Here is a 14,489-nt window from a genome sequence, read left to right on the forward strand (position 1 = left end):
CCACATTTCAATAAAAAAGCAGAACTGTGAAAGTGACACACGCGAAGGTCACGTCACATTCAGATCGCTTCCGTACACACGCCCGGTGGTGTTTGCGCTGCCACAGCGGGGGGAGGGGTGGGGGGGGTGGGGGGATCGGGGAGGGGGGGGGGGGTTGGACCTGCTGCCCACGGCCAGTAAGGAACTGTCCAAAGTGCAGGCAAACGGCATCTCCACTGACAGACCACGTGTTGTAAGCACACACGTGTTAGCAAGTGAGCACAGGGCCCATCCGAGCTGGCTCCGGGTGCTCAGCACAGCGCACGCCACAGGCATCAAGGCGTGCACAAAAGAATCCAGGGTCAGGACTGCCGGCGTCAGACCTCTGACCTTGAGCGCAGGGCTGCACACAGGCAGGGACGCGGTCTTTGACCCAAGTCCGGTCCAGGCACAGATGGAGCTGTGACCAACTTAATGGCCCCAAAGACAACCCCCCTCCAGGGGATGTTCTGAACGAAAGTATGTCACACCACCTGGCTGTGCTGTACGCCTGAAACTAAGAGAACCTTGTTTGTCAGCTCTAATCTTTTAAAACGCATTTCCAAAAGAAATTATTTAAATCTCTTTTCTCATTGCAACCTGCACAATTAAAACCGCTCTGACGTCTATTCCCACGAAGCAAGCCGTGACCTCCAAACAAGAACACACGCGTTTATTCATTCACCCGAGCTGGGGGGGGGGGGGGAGCCGCGGGGGGCAGACCCCTGCCCCCACCTCTCGGCGTCATCGAACATGAACTGAAAACGTCAGGTCAGCAGAAGATGGGGGAGAAGAGAAAGAATGAATTCCAGGATGGCCAGGGTGTACTCCGTAACTCCGCCGGTGAGACTTCCAGTTCTGTGAGGCGGGAAACACTAATAAAAATTCCCCCGGCAAATGCCGAGTTGTGAGGAGGGGACTGCACAGTCACAGATGAAAGGGACGTGAAGGAGACCCTGACCAGCAAGCGCACGCACAAAAGCGTTTCGGTTTTCAAACCACGGAGAGAACTCACGTGTAGGCCAGCGTGGCGCTGAAGTGCTTCCTGATGTAGGTTTCCAGCACCGGGTTGAAGTGCTGGAACTTCCTGTCGGCGATGAGTCCGATGATGAACACCTGGGAGCCAACCAGCCGTGCGGTTAGGAAGAGGGTGCCCGCCCGCGGCATCCTCACCCGCATCCTTCGCACCCTGGACCCAATGAGCCCTCAGATGTTCCGACAGAAGCTGGTCAGCCAGCTGACTCTGCTGGCCCTAGAAAGGGCCTTTCCCCAACCAGAGTTACTGAAGGAGACCCTCTAGCTCTCCCCGATCGGCCTGGATTGGGTGCACAGGGCAACGCTTTCGAGGTCACCGCGGGGGACCCCCCGGCCCCGGCTCCCCAGGCCGCGGCCCGGACGTGCCTCCTCACGTCTGAGTGGAGGAGAGCAGGGGCCTTACCAGAGCATCGAACACGAGCGTGTCGAAGGTCTCGCTCTCCGAGTTCTCCATCATGATGTTGAACAGCGCGTCCAGGGTGTCCTGGAGGAACTGCGGGGACACGGGCCGTGGGGTGAGCGCGGCGCCTCGCCAGCCTGGACGCCTGAGCCCGCGCTCTGCTCTCATGCCCCCCCGGGCCAGGCGTGGCCACCCAGGACGCTGTCCGCCTCAGGGGCATTTCCAGCCGACAGAGGCCAAGACCAAAGTCGGGGATCAGCGACGTCAGAACGAAGACGTGGGTGAGCCGAGTCCAGCGATGGGCTGGCCGCAGGGGGAGGGAGGCCCCAGGGTCCCCGCCCCCGGGCCTTTCCCAACCCTCTCCTGGTTTTCCCCATCCGGTGACCAAGGGCTCGGCAGCAACTGCTTTTGTATCCTTTGTCCCCGGGTTCAGATTGTAAGATCCTGGCAAAGGTCAACACGCTGCCATCTGTGAACAGCCTGATGTGACTGCCAACAGACGCTCCAGCTGCCGAGCCCGGGCCCGGGCACGGCTCACCCAGCGTCCCTGCCACAGGTCCACCGGCAAGGGACACAATCGCAGCACAGAGCGCGACCGCCGGGAGCCGTGGCCCCCTGGATCACCCGCGTGTAGCGCAGGGCTGTGGGATACGAGCACCGCGAAGGGGGTCCCACACACAGGCTGCGAGGGGGCTTCTCTGGACAGCCACCCTCCGCGGACAGCACCCCTCCGCGGACAGCACCCCTCCGCGGACAGCGCCCCCCGAGGACAGCGCCCCCCCGCGGACAGCGCCTCCCGAGGACAGCGCCCCCTGAGGACAGCGCCCCCCGCGGACAGCCAGCCTCTCTCTCTGAGACTACCCACTGGAGAACCACAGTCACCATTTTCATGTTACAAAATGGAGACGGTATCTTCTGCTAACGAAGCAAGCGCCTTTCTCAGTCTATCACGCCGAGTCATCACTCTGCTTCCAGTTTTAAATAGACGGAAGGAAGGCCTTGAGTAAATGGGGATCACCCCGTCTATCGGTGTCCTCAAACAGAGGAATAGGAGCCCCACTAAGTAAACCGGGGACCCCCTCACCCCGGGTCCTGGCTCCCAGGAACAGCCGTGTGCCTGAGACACGTCGGTTCCAGGCCTGCAGGGCGCATAGGACACGCCGGCCAAGGCACCGTCAGGCCAGCGAGGGGAGGGGTGGACGGGTCCCCCGGCCTGAGGGGTCTCCCGGCCTGAGGGGTCCCCCGGCCTGAGGGGTCCCCCGGCCTGAGGGGTCCAGGTGCACACGCAGCAGAGAGAGACAGGCGAACGTTCCCGGGAGGAGCCATCGGATGTGGAAACCGGTGAGATGGGGGCGGGAGAACAAGACTCTCGGCTCCGGACTCCCCGGGGAGTGTGACAGAGACCAGCAGTCACAGCACTGCTTTCTGAGGTGACGGGGACTTAAACACGACCGGGACCAAGTCTCATTTGCTGTGCGTCTCCGGAGTTACGTTAACGTATTCCCCCGGCTCCCCGGAGTCGGGGCGCGTACAGAACCAGGGAAACGGGTTAGGGTGCCTCTAACGGGGTCAGCGCGGGAGCCGGCGAGGACCTGGAATGACGTCCACGCCGGGGACGCGCGGGGAGGCTTCAACGCCTGTGAAGTTCGGAAAGTGGAACAACGGAATTGATTTATCCCGACGTAGACCAAATCGCCGTTTAATTAAGGCCGTTTCACGTAATTACTTTTCACAGCGATAAGACAGTCGTCCCTCTGAAAGCACATGTGTGTGTGTGTGAGGGGGGGGGGACCGCCCTAGCCCCCCGGGCCCCGCCCACTCACCTTGACCACCTCCCCGCCGTCCACCTTCATGAGCTGGCGCAGGTTCTGCTGCAGCAGGCTGGTATTGGAGCGCCACTTGAGCAGGCCCAGCAGGTCCACTGCAACAGAAGCCAGGTCAGTCCGGGCCGGGCCCCCGCCCTCCGCGAGGCCCTCTGCACGCGTCCCGGACCGCAAATCCACGCCCCCTCGAAACCTCCCGGCTAAACGTGCCGCTGCTCCCTCCGCCCGTGGAGCTGGACGCAGGACTCCCAGCTCGTTCGCCGAGAAGTGACCTCCACGGAACAGCTTCGAAGAGTGACTGGGGCCCGCGGGACAGCCTGGGCTCTCACCCCCAGGAGGCCCGGGAGGGGCCCAGCCCACTGTGCGTCCGGCCTCTCCTCCCCAGTCTCCGAATTAGACTACTGTTCCATAGGACCACGTAAGAGAGCTCACGTCAACTCAGGGCCTGAGGCTGCGAGGCGACAGGACTGAGAGGTGAGGGGGCCCTGGCCCGGGGGGGGGGGCCCCCCCTGCCCTCCCGCAGGCCCGGCCGGCCCTGGCTGGTCCTCGTGGCTGTGCGTCTGTTTTCTCGTCGCCAAATCGCAAACTGATGGTGCCGGGTCCTTACAGACGGAAGGTGGCAGACGCAGGACATCCAGGAAGGATTTCCGGGCAGCCCGATGCCCGGGCAGGCAGGGGGCAGAATCCAGGGCACCGCTGGGGAAGGTGAGGTGTCTACGCAGTTTCGCTTGAAGTTACATCACTGCCCATCACGTGACAGCACACAACTCACACAGGGCACCTAACAACTATCAATGCTCATTGTCTCTGGGAGAAACACCCTCGGACACGCCGAGAAGACCAATAGAATTTGGGAACAGGTGGGATGTCAGGGGACACGGACACCAATGGGAACTGAAGGATAAACCCACACAACAGGCGTACACGTGACGAGCCCCAAACACACATCTTCATTCGCGTGACCTCACCCCATGCACCGCTGACAGAGTTAAAACGGCGACATGGAAGGGCACAGCATCCCGAATAGCGGTGGACACGCAACGCGCGGCCTCCAGCACGTCGCCCGGGAGCTCCGGGGACACCTCCAGGCCCAGGGCCACTCCCTCCCTGGTCCCCCCACAACTGCTGCTGGGCGACGTGGAGACTCCGAGGTGCCGCTGCTCACGACGGGAAGGGGCCCCTTTCGGCTTTCGTGTCCCCCAGCGAACCATTCCTCCTTCGGGGATGGTGGCATGTCAGGCGTGTACGCGACGGGCAGCCCGACACTGACCGCGGGCGCCCCGCGTCTCACTGGAGAGCCGTTTCCCTGAAACGGTGATTTGTTCCTGGGAAGCTCCGTCCCTGAAGGAGCAGCCGCGGCTGAATTATTCATCGAGGCTGGTATTCCACACCTCGGCTCTCAGAACCACGCTGGGCGCCGCGGGAGCAAAGCATTACGCAGGGCCTGGGGGCGGCGGCGCCCAGGGACGGACCGTGGTGGCCGGGACAGGGCGGGCGGGCAAGCTCTCTTCTCTGGAAACAGGCCCCCCTCCTGCTGAGAGCTGTTCTTCCATGTAATTGGCCTGGTTGTGCCCTCTCCCCGACGTCCAGGGCAGAGAAACCCCCACCTCTATCACAGCCTCAGCCCCGCTGATGCCGCAGGGAGGGGAGCCGCATTGCTCACGGTCCCTTAAAGCCCCACAGTGACTCCTGGGGACGGAAACCGCCCTGAACCCTGGGACGGAGAGAGCACGGCCCGGCAGGAGGTGGCCTGTCCCAGCACTTCGCTTTGGACCACACGTGGAACATGTGAACGTCCCCCAGGAGTGGCCCGCATTCTCAATTCCTGATCCTCTCTTGGATGGGCCGCCGCCGTGGTCTTCCTTCTGGGTGCCGTGCTGTGTTCCCCGGCTGTGCCGCTTCATTCCGGCACTCCCCCCACCCCCCGAGTCTGGTCACCTTGCACCCACAAGGCGGAGCAGCCCGGCCGGCCCAGCATGGGGCCACCGGACACCGCCTGAGGCTGGGGCACAGCCACGCGTTGACGTGTGGCCATCAGCAAGGGGCGCCTGACCTCCCTGTTGGGGGCACTAGAAATGGCATCAAAACCAGCTTTTAAAAACAAAGGAAAATGGCCCTGGCTGGTGTGGCTCAGCGGATAGAGCATTGGTCTGGAGACTGAACAGTCCCGGGTTCGATTCCAGTCAAGGGCACAGGCCCGGGTTGTGGGCTCCATCCCCAGTAGGGGGCGTGCAGGAGGCAGCTGGCCAATGATTCTCTCTCATCGTTGATGTTTCTATCTCTCTCCCTCTCTCCCTTCCTCTCTGAAATAAATAAAAATATATTTTAAAAAAAATTTTTTTAAAGGAAAATGGCCATTTTCTCAAAGGCCAGCTGGGGGAGGGGGACGCACAGAGGGTGGGTGCCTTGCACCCTCCAGCGTCCTCACAAAGCCCTTTGAGGCAGACAATGTAACAAGGAACATCGTAACGCAGAAAACAAGGTTGGCAGCCCCAAGTTCAAGGTCATTCCTAGGGTTAGCGCAGGGCTAGGGGTCAACCCCCGGTTGTCGGTCTGACTCCCAATCCTGTGGATTTCCCCTTTATGCCATGCCCCCTCCCCTTGGCCAAAAAAAAGGCTTTTCTGAATGTAAATCCATTGCTTTATCTCTCTTTAAGGTTAATCTCAGATCAAATTCAGAGTGCGGACTTTAAATCCGAGGGAGGTCACCCCCTCTCCTCGTCCCTCGACATCCACAGGGACCACTACTGAGGACGGCAGCGTTGGCCAACCGGAAGCAGGTGGGCGGAGGGAGACGGTCTCCGGGGAAGCGCGCCCGCCCGCCCGCACTCACCGTTCTGCGTGAGCTTCGTGGAGCAGACGAGGGTGCCGATCTGGAAGGAGTCTTTGCTGATGGTGCAGCTGCCCAGGCTCTGCAGGCCCTTGCCCGTGGCCGAGTGGCCCTTCTCCTCCAGCTCCGCCTTCGTGGAGGGCAGGCTCAGGTACGTGGCCACGTCCTCCAGCTTCTTCGCTTCGGCCTGCGGGTCGGGCGACGTAAGCCTCCATCAGCACCCCACCGCTTTTCTCTGCTCTCCCTCGTTATCCCTCATCTTTTAACCACCGTGGTGTTTGCTCTTTATCATCTGCTAAACTGTTTATCCTAATGATTTCTCTAATTCCTGCCGATTAATCCACGTTAACAAGAGCGTTTCTTTACACAGCACCTGATGTGTTCCTGTACAGCACCTCCTCTCAGGAGGAGCAGCGAGCAGGCGGGTCAGGGGATGTGTGCGTTTGCATAATTACACGTCCCTGGACAGCAGCTTCCCCCGAAGGTGAGATGGGACTCAGGCCAGGCAGCCCGGGAGGGAATGGAGCAGCAGCCCCCCCATTCCCTGGCCTACCTTATCCCGCCCCCTGGCTACCTATCCTGAAACACTCCCCCCCCCCCCCCCCCCCGGCTACCTTATCCTGTCTCCCGCCTACCTTATCCTGACACACACACACACACACACACACACACACACACACACCCCGGCCTACCTTATAGACGATGAGGTCATGCTCGCCGTCTCGCAGCGTCGTCCCGTCGTATCGCATCAGCTTCACAAAGGCCAGTGCAAATATTTTCTCTGATTTATCCTTGGCTGCAAAGAAATCGATAACCATCTCCCACGGCTGCCGTGCCACGTAACGTCAGAAACATCAGCTGCCACCGGGGCTACCTTGACGGACAGCCTGACAGAACCGCACGGCAGACGGAAAGGAAACTACGTGGAGAGATAGACCAGGTCACCAGGAGGGAGACACTTCTACAGGGATCTGGGTGCTCTGCTCGGGAGACGCCGACAGACAAGTTCTTCCAGACGCACGGGAAGGGGTGCTCTGATGGGGTGACGGTGGGACAGGGACGGCCCCCTGCATGGCTGGAGAAGGCCTCCCCATGAGGATGAAGGGCCTATGGGCCAAGATGTGAATCCTGCAGGAAGCGCGATGGCCAGTGCAGGGTCCTCGAGGGGGACTGGGTCTGGCTGGTCGGGGGACAGACAGCCAGGGTGGCTGGTGAGGAGTGGACAGTGAGGGCCCCACGCAGGCAGGGCCCAGGTCCGATGGGGACGCAGGAGGAGTCTGGACGAAGAAAGGGATTCACGTGAATTCCTTAGGCTGCGGCCTGAGTGCAACAGGGAAGCACGGAGGTTCGGAGCTAGAAAATACCTTGAAAAGGGATGTACCTCAGACTCTCTTTTTAGAGATGAAAAGCCAGAGGTCAGAGGGGAGAGGAGCAGACGCCCCCCACCCTGAGTCAGGAGCTGAGAAAACACGTCTCATTAGCCTTTGCATTCTGGTGTCCATCAGTAACTGGCACATAGTAAGTGCTCAATAAATTCTGATTAGATGAATGAATGAACGATGGACTAACCCAGTGGTCGGCAAACTCATTCGCCAACAGAGCCAAATATCAACAGGACAACGACTGAAATTTCTTTTGAGAGCCAAATTTTTTAAACTTAAACTTCTTCTAACGCCACTTCTTCAAAATAGACTCGCCCAGGCCGTGGTATTTTGTGGAAGAGCCACACTCAAGGGGCCAAAGAGCCGCATGTGGCTCGCAGGCCGCGGTTTGCCGACACCACTGGACTAACCAAATACAACAAAAGTAAAAGAGATGTACCCTAGGGATGGAAAAAAGCCCTTTGTAAAAGGGCACCAGACGACATGACATATCTTAATTAACGCTCAGGTGGAAAGATCAGACTCTTCCAAGTGTGAGCTGATGTGAAAAAAAAAATAAAGCACGTCTCTGTGAACGCAGCGTGAATGGCAAACACACGTGACCATCCCCGTCAGCCGAGGGCTTCCCCTGATCTCACTACCGAGTGGCACGGAATAAAAACGTGTCCTTTCTTTAGTAACATTGCACATCTTCCCAGCAAGGGAAACACTGCACTTGTTCCACGCTCGTGAGCAGCGATGACGGGGTAGAGTCCAATTTTACAAAGTGCCAGGGGCCACGGAGGGCCACGTGCTGCCGAAGCAGGCCCGGCGGCCCCAACCGACAAGGCCCCCTCCAAGCAGGGGACAGTAGCTCCCCGCAGGCTGGGCCCCAAAGCCACACACCTTCCGGCGCCCCATAACACACGAGCTGCCGGAGCGTGTCCGAGAGTTACATCAGCCACACACGGCCCAGCGCCGAGGGCGGATCCCAGCCTGAGAAACCCCATCACCCGCTCCCTGGAGGGGGGCAGCAGCCCACATTTTGCTGGGAGGGGGAGCGTGCAGTGTGGCCTCTGGTTTTCCCACTTCTGACCCAGAGTGTCTGCAGATGGGGCCGCCGGTGAAGCCGCAGGGCCACCACCATTCCAGCAGCTGACAGCTCGGGATTGCACCGGCAACTCGCTCGGGATGCTCGACACGTTCCCAAGCCCCACAAGCCGTGGCCGGGGGGACTTCATTAATTATACAAATGTGTCATCCTCGGCCGGGTGATAGCATCTTGTCTATAATGAGTACTTAAAACTGACAAGAAAACAAGGATTCTGGAAATTAAAATGCCACAGAAGATACCCCTCCGCCCTAGGGTGATTTGTTAATTAGAGGGAATGAACTCGCTGTTACGGGGGAGCGTGCTCACGTTTTGAGACGAGACCTCGGTGGATTCGAGAACCGTGCCCCTCCCTACCTGCGCCCCTGCAGCCCACTCGGCTGCGCGCTGGCCCACTCCCGCCCCTGCTATTCCACGCATGCGGGGAGCCAGCCCCCACGGCCTTGGCTGAGAACATACCTGACCCCGAAGTGGCCCCCAGGCATGTACCCGCCTCTGCTCACCCGACTCCTCTGCTCCCACGATTCCCCAAGATGCCCTTCTCTCCTTGGCTCTTACAAGCTGACCTCGGCCCTCAACTCAAACCTCAGTTCTGCAGGAGAACCCGCTCCATGGGTTGTGTATGCAGCAGGTGCCAAATGAAGACAGGTGATGAAAGTGGCCTGGCTACTCCCGGAGGCGTGGGAACACGACGCTCAAGCACACGGGCCGGGTCTGACCCAGAGCCCTTCCCTGACTAACGAGGTGACTTTGGGCCCCTGTGGAGGGGACTGAGCCTCGGTTTCCACATCTGTCCTGTGGAGTTCTGATCATATGGAACCCATGAGGGATTGCTGTGAGGACGAATTACATGACATAGAAGCCTCCGTGCCAGCAGCACAGTCAGAGCACAGAGAACGTGAGTGAACATCCGTTCATGGCTGTGCTTACCCGGGGCCGGCCGGCGGGAGGGCCGCACACAATTAGCAGAGCCGGGCCGGCTGCCGGGGGCCTGGACATGGCCCTACAGCAGCCTGCCGTGGTGGGCAGGGTTCGCCAAGCTGCCCAGCCTTCACCCCTGCTTCTCCCACTGGACTTGAACCCTGACCCTTGTAGCTGGACCCCAGCTCTGCTTAAACACCGGGGCCACCCCGACAGGCCTCAAGGGGTTCAAGGCCACACACAGAGCAGGAAGCGCCGGGTTCTGAAATCTCCTCCTACCTCAGTGACTTTTCTGATGGATGGACCAGCATTTACCAGCCAAAATGGAGGAGAGGGATTCAAAAGAACAGCAAGGAACAGCACCTCCTCAGAAACATTCGAGAAGACAAGGAAGGTCTCCCACGACGGGCTCAAGGAAAGCGCCGTTAACATTCCCCAGGACAGGAGCTGAAGACCTCACTGTGTTTTGGGAACCAAGCTCCAGAACTATCCAGAACTTTCCAGAACAATCCAGAACAAGGGCAGCCTCCTGAGCCTGCCCCCTAGTTTTCCTGGGATCGCACAGCGGTTACTCACAGTCCTGCGAGGAGCGGTGGCGGAAGGTGAAGCGGAGGTGGCTGCGGTTGACGTCCTCGATGGGGATGGCCACCTGGCGGAAGGGAAAGGGAAGTTTAAGCACGGCTGGCGCCGCCTCCTCCTCGCAGGGGCAGCGCTGCCCCGGGGAGCGCCGGGGAGGGAGGCCTCACTCCCGGGGTGTTTGCCGAAGGCAGGGGCCTTTGGAACACGGGGAGGGGACCCCGTAACGGTGCCGGGACTCTGTGAGCGCCCTCAAGGTTCTCTAAAGGCCCTGATCCTAGTGTTAGGTTCCGTGGTTAAAAGCCGACGTCTTTGTCCTTAGCCCGACCCCGGGCGTCTGCATTCCCGGCGGCTGCAGGGCCTGCCCCGGGGCAGGTGCAAGTGTCTTGCTGTGGCTCACAGTGACAGCACCAGGAGCGCACGCACACGGCCCTCAGCCGAGATCGCCCTCACCCCCCATCGCACATCTGCACCCACCGCCGGCGGGCACCCTGAGAGGCAGGGCGGCGCCAGGGGACGGCCCGTCTCGCCCGCACAGCCTCTCCACAGCCTCTCTTTCTCCATTTGCGTAAGGACAGCATTTCATACATAAACCAGGCCGGGGAGAGAAACACCATCGCTGTCTCTAAGGGCCTCTCTCATTTGTCTCCAGGAACGTCCTGCCTCTCTGTCCAACAGGAAACGAGAGGAAATGTATTTCCAAGAAACGCCCGCGTGGCTCCTTAGCGACCTTGCGTGACTTGGCGGGAGGCTCAGGGTGCCCTTCGGGGCGGCCCCTGGAGGGAGGAGGGGACTCCCCTAGGCTGCAAATGAGCATTTCATCACGAACCCCGCGGGACGAAAGGGCCACGACCACGGTACCTTCACGGTCTCGAACCAGCGCGGCTGCTTGACCTGGTAGTAAATCACGGACTTGTACTCGGAGATGGCCCCGTCGCCGGCCCCCGGGAAGATCACGTGCTGCGAGAGAGGGCACAGGACTCCCGTCAGGTCTCACCGAGCTCGGCCCGCACCCGTCTCCCCACCTCCCGCCCCCGGAGCCGAGCCCGAGGGAGCAGAGCGCCCCGCGAGTGCCAATCACCCGCTGCCGATGGCGCACTCCCGGCGATGCAGGGCACATCCCTCCGATGCCCGCGGCCAGCATCCACCCGCTCCCAGACCTGCAGGGGCCTGCCGCCTGGGAGTGCTGTCCCCCACCCTTCTCACCCTCACCCCTAATGACGCCCACAGCAGGGCTGCCGGAAGCTGCTGAGTCCCTCGTAGGTCCCCCCAATAAAGGGCTGCAGACAACCCTTAGGAGGTGGTAACGCTCCTGCCGGGCATCCCGAGGGTGAACACTGACCACTCGGCAGTGCCCGCTGGGACAGGGCACAGAGCCACCCGGAGGAAAAGGGTACCCCTCCTCCTGGCAGAGCAGGGCCCCACGTGCACTCACAGGGCACTGCCCTCAGCCACGGTCCACAGAGCCAGCTCGGCAGGGGCCGGGACACCTAGGCCACAGCCTCCGGGCACTTCCCAGGACCCCGAGTCCTGCAGCTGCTGTGGCCACTCAGGAGGGGGCCTTGGCCCCACCACCTCCTGGGTGACTCCACGCTGTTAGAGGCCAGAGGTCCAAGTTCAAACCCAGCTCCACCTCTCGCCCGTGCGCTGACCTGAGCAAGTGAATTGGTTTCTCTGGACCCAAGTCCCCCCGTGTCTCCAAGTCCCCCCGTGTCTCCATGGTGTCTGAACGTCCAGGCCGCTGCCGGGACCCCGGGGACCCGCGTCTGGGCAAGCGGGCGAAGGGAAGGCAGACCCAGGCCCCGCCCCAGACGCAGGAGCAGGTCTGTGCGGAGCAGAGGTCAGAGGTGAACACGTGGAGAGCCACACCACACGCTGCGGATGAGCTCTGCCGCAGTCAGTACCTCCAGGCGCTTGCCGTCCTCATCGTACACGGACACCGTAACCTCGACGTTCTTGGCCGTGGTTTTGCTTCCTTTATCGAAATCTCCTTGGACTAATGTCACGTAGATGTCATTTCGAACATCACCTGGCGGGGGGGCAGGGGGGGGAGGGAAATTATACCTTGAAAACCAACCGATCCATCATCCACTGTGTAACGGGGAATTCTGCAGAAGGGTCTACTCGTCACCTCTCCTAGCAGAGCGCTATAAACACTGTATTAGAGGGTGACCGAGTACCTCCCACGAAATAGTCTCCGCCTATCGAGGCACGACGGGCAGTTTTCATCGTCGTGGTAAGACGTGCGAGAAAGAGGAAACGTGGCAGGGCCCCTAATTATCTGCCTGGGGCTTGTCTTGCCCCGGGCAGAGGCGCCCCACACCCCTGGGGGCCCGCGCCCCGCGCAGACCGAATGCTGTCGGCGTCTGCGAGCACTCAGCCGCTCCGGCCGGGGCCCCTGTCACCACCCGTCAGACGGCTGGCTGTGGTCCTCGTCTCAGCGCCAAAGCACATCTCTGACCTCAACCGGCACACCGAGGACAGCGGGCGCGGTGGCCTCTGAGCGTTTTACTACGGAGCTGAACAAAAAGCCGACGGAGGATTCAAACCGCAAGCCCTGTCCCGGGTCGCCTGGGATCGGGGACCAGGGATGCGTCGGGAGAGAAGCCTTCTTCTGCCTGGTGCTCCCTCCCTCCTGGGGGCAGCTGCCCTGCCGGGGGCCTGAACGGGGGACCCCAAGGAGCAGGAGAACAAAACAGCCCTGTGGGTCTTTTTAAGGGAGAGGGAGACAGAAGCATCGATGATGAGAGAGAATCATGGATCGGCTGCCTCCTGCATGCCCCCCACTGGGGATGGAGCGTGTGCCCTGACCGGGAATGGGATCATGAGCTCCTGGTTCACAGGTCAACACTCAACCCCTGAGGCCAGGGATGTCTTATATTTTTATTTTTATTCAAGTGTAGTTGGCATACAATACAGAACTGTGCGTTTTACAGTGAGATGGGACTTAAATTGTGCAAAAAAAAAAAAAGCAATCAATGAGCTCAAGACATGCCTCGCTCTGAGCACACAGGAAGCCGCTAACAGCCCGACGGGGAAAAGTTAGCGAGGCTTCGTTAGCAGCATGATGCGGGGGAAGTACCGCGCCCGGGACCGCTCCTGGCTGTCCGGCGGCCGCACCCCGGGTGCCCCGCCCCGTCCCACGGGGGACACGGAACAGTTTCGTTCCGAGCAGCAGACAGCCCGCTCTGGGCCCAAAACAGGGATCCCTTCAGAGGTCTCCTTGTTCTCCCGGTGGTGGTGTTTTCCGCTCTATTCTGCTTCCAGTGTGCCCAGGGAGTAAATGAAGCTTCCGTTTAAAAGTCATTGTGACAAGAATCCCAGCGGTCGCTAGGGCAGCCGCCGGGGACGGAGCAGCGCGCCAGGACCCTGACCCTGAGCGTCGTGAGGAATGACGGGGCGCAGGGCGGGCTGGAGGCACGGCTGCGGGCCCCGGACCTGCCACCAGTGAGCTGTGCAACCTGGGACAGTCACTTAGCCGCCCACGGCTAACGGTCTCGTCCGTGAGGCAGGGTGGGCTGTGGGGTCCCTCAGCCTGAAAGGTCGATCGAGGCACAAAATAACCCCGAAGGGTGCCCGCGGCCCACAGAGGCCCCGTCAGCCAGAGGCCCGCCACGGCTGGGAGGTGGTTAGACGCCAAGTGCCCTCTCCCGCTGGCCTGGAGGCGCCCACTGCGGGGCCCCCAGAGGCAGACGGGCGCTCACAAGAGGCCGTGGCACGTGCCTCCGGCTCCAGGGCGTCCTCTGAGGGAGGGAGGCCGTGGAGGGAGGCTGGGGGCCTCACCGAGAGGCTTGCTGCCTGAGCCTCAGTCCCCGAGCTGATCCGCGCGTATCCTCGGGGTTCCGCGTGGCTGCTGCGTATACCCCGGCAGCTCAGAGCACCCACCGGTCCGACAGACGGGGACTGGTATTCTCATTCTTCAGACGAGGCATCCGCAGCTGAGAGGGCTCGGCACGTGCCCGGGGCCCCAGCGCCAGGGAGGAGCAGGGGTGGGCCCGCGAGCCAGGGCCTGACCAGGTCCCGCATGCTCAGTGCTGGGGACACGTGGCGAGGAGGCAGGAGCCACAACCTCCCCGGGGCCTGTTACAGAGCCGGAACCTGACAGGGCGTGTTTACCGACATGGTGCTCCCTTCCCCCGGCCCAGGGTCTGGTGGCTCAATACCGTTACAGCCTCGGATATAAGGGGGCCCAGGGCATCCCTCTGCACCCACAGAACCATCACAAAGGAGCCGCCTCAGTCCTAGAGTGACCCAAGCCCCATAACCCACCCACTCGCCGAGCCCGACAGTGAATGCCGCACAGCTCCCCCCAGACCCTGCCGGGCCTCCCTGCCCCGTGACCGCGGGTGCTTCCAGCCGGGGCCGCGGCAGCGACGGGCGTGGCTCAGCCAGGGCTGTGCCCCAGCCGCTGACA

General features: G+C 61.2%; 1 protein-coding gene across 1 annotated transcript in view; it reads right to left on the reverse strand.

Moving 5' to 3' along the window:
• The window catches only part of DOCK1 (dedicator of cytokinesis 1), a 305,731-nt gene that overhangs the window by 226,565 nt on the left and 64,677 nt on the right, over positions 1–14,489 (reverse strand). The window contains exons 14-21 of the mRNA XM_054728710.1: positions 11,980–12,104; positions 10,937–11,035; positions 10,076–10,148; positions 6,799–6,902; positions 6,110–6,293; positions 3,277–3,374; positions 1,457–1,546; positions 1,034–1,134 (exon numbers count right to left, since the gene is read on the reverse strand). Of these exons, the coding sequence (XP_054584685.1) occupies positions 1,034–1,134; positions 1,457–1,546; positions 3,277–3,374; positions 6,110–6,293; positions 6,799–6,902; positions 10,076–10,148; positions 10,937–11,035; positions 11,980–12,104 (874 nt within the window). The remainder of the gene's footprint in view (positions 1–1,033; positions 1,135–1,456; positions 1,547–3,276; positions 3,375–6,109; positions 6,294–6,798; positions 6,903–10,075; positions 10,149–10,936; positions 11,036–11,979; positions 12,105–14,489) is intronic.

The sequence above is a fragment of the Eptesicus fuscus genome, chromosome 17 (genome assembly GCF_027574615.1).
Source record: "Eptesicus fuscus isolate TK198812 chromosome 17, DD_ASM_mEF_20220401, whole genome shotgun sequence".
In the NCBI taxonomy this organism is placed as follows: Eukaryota; Metazoa; Chordata; class Mammalia; order Chiroptera; family Vespertilionidae; genus Eptesicus; species Eptesicus fuscus.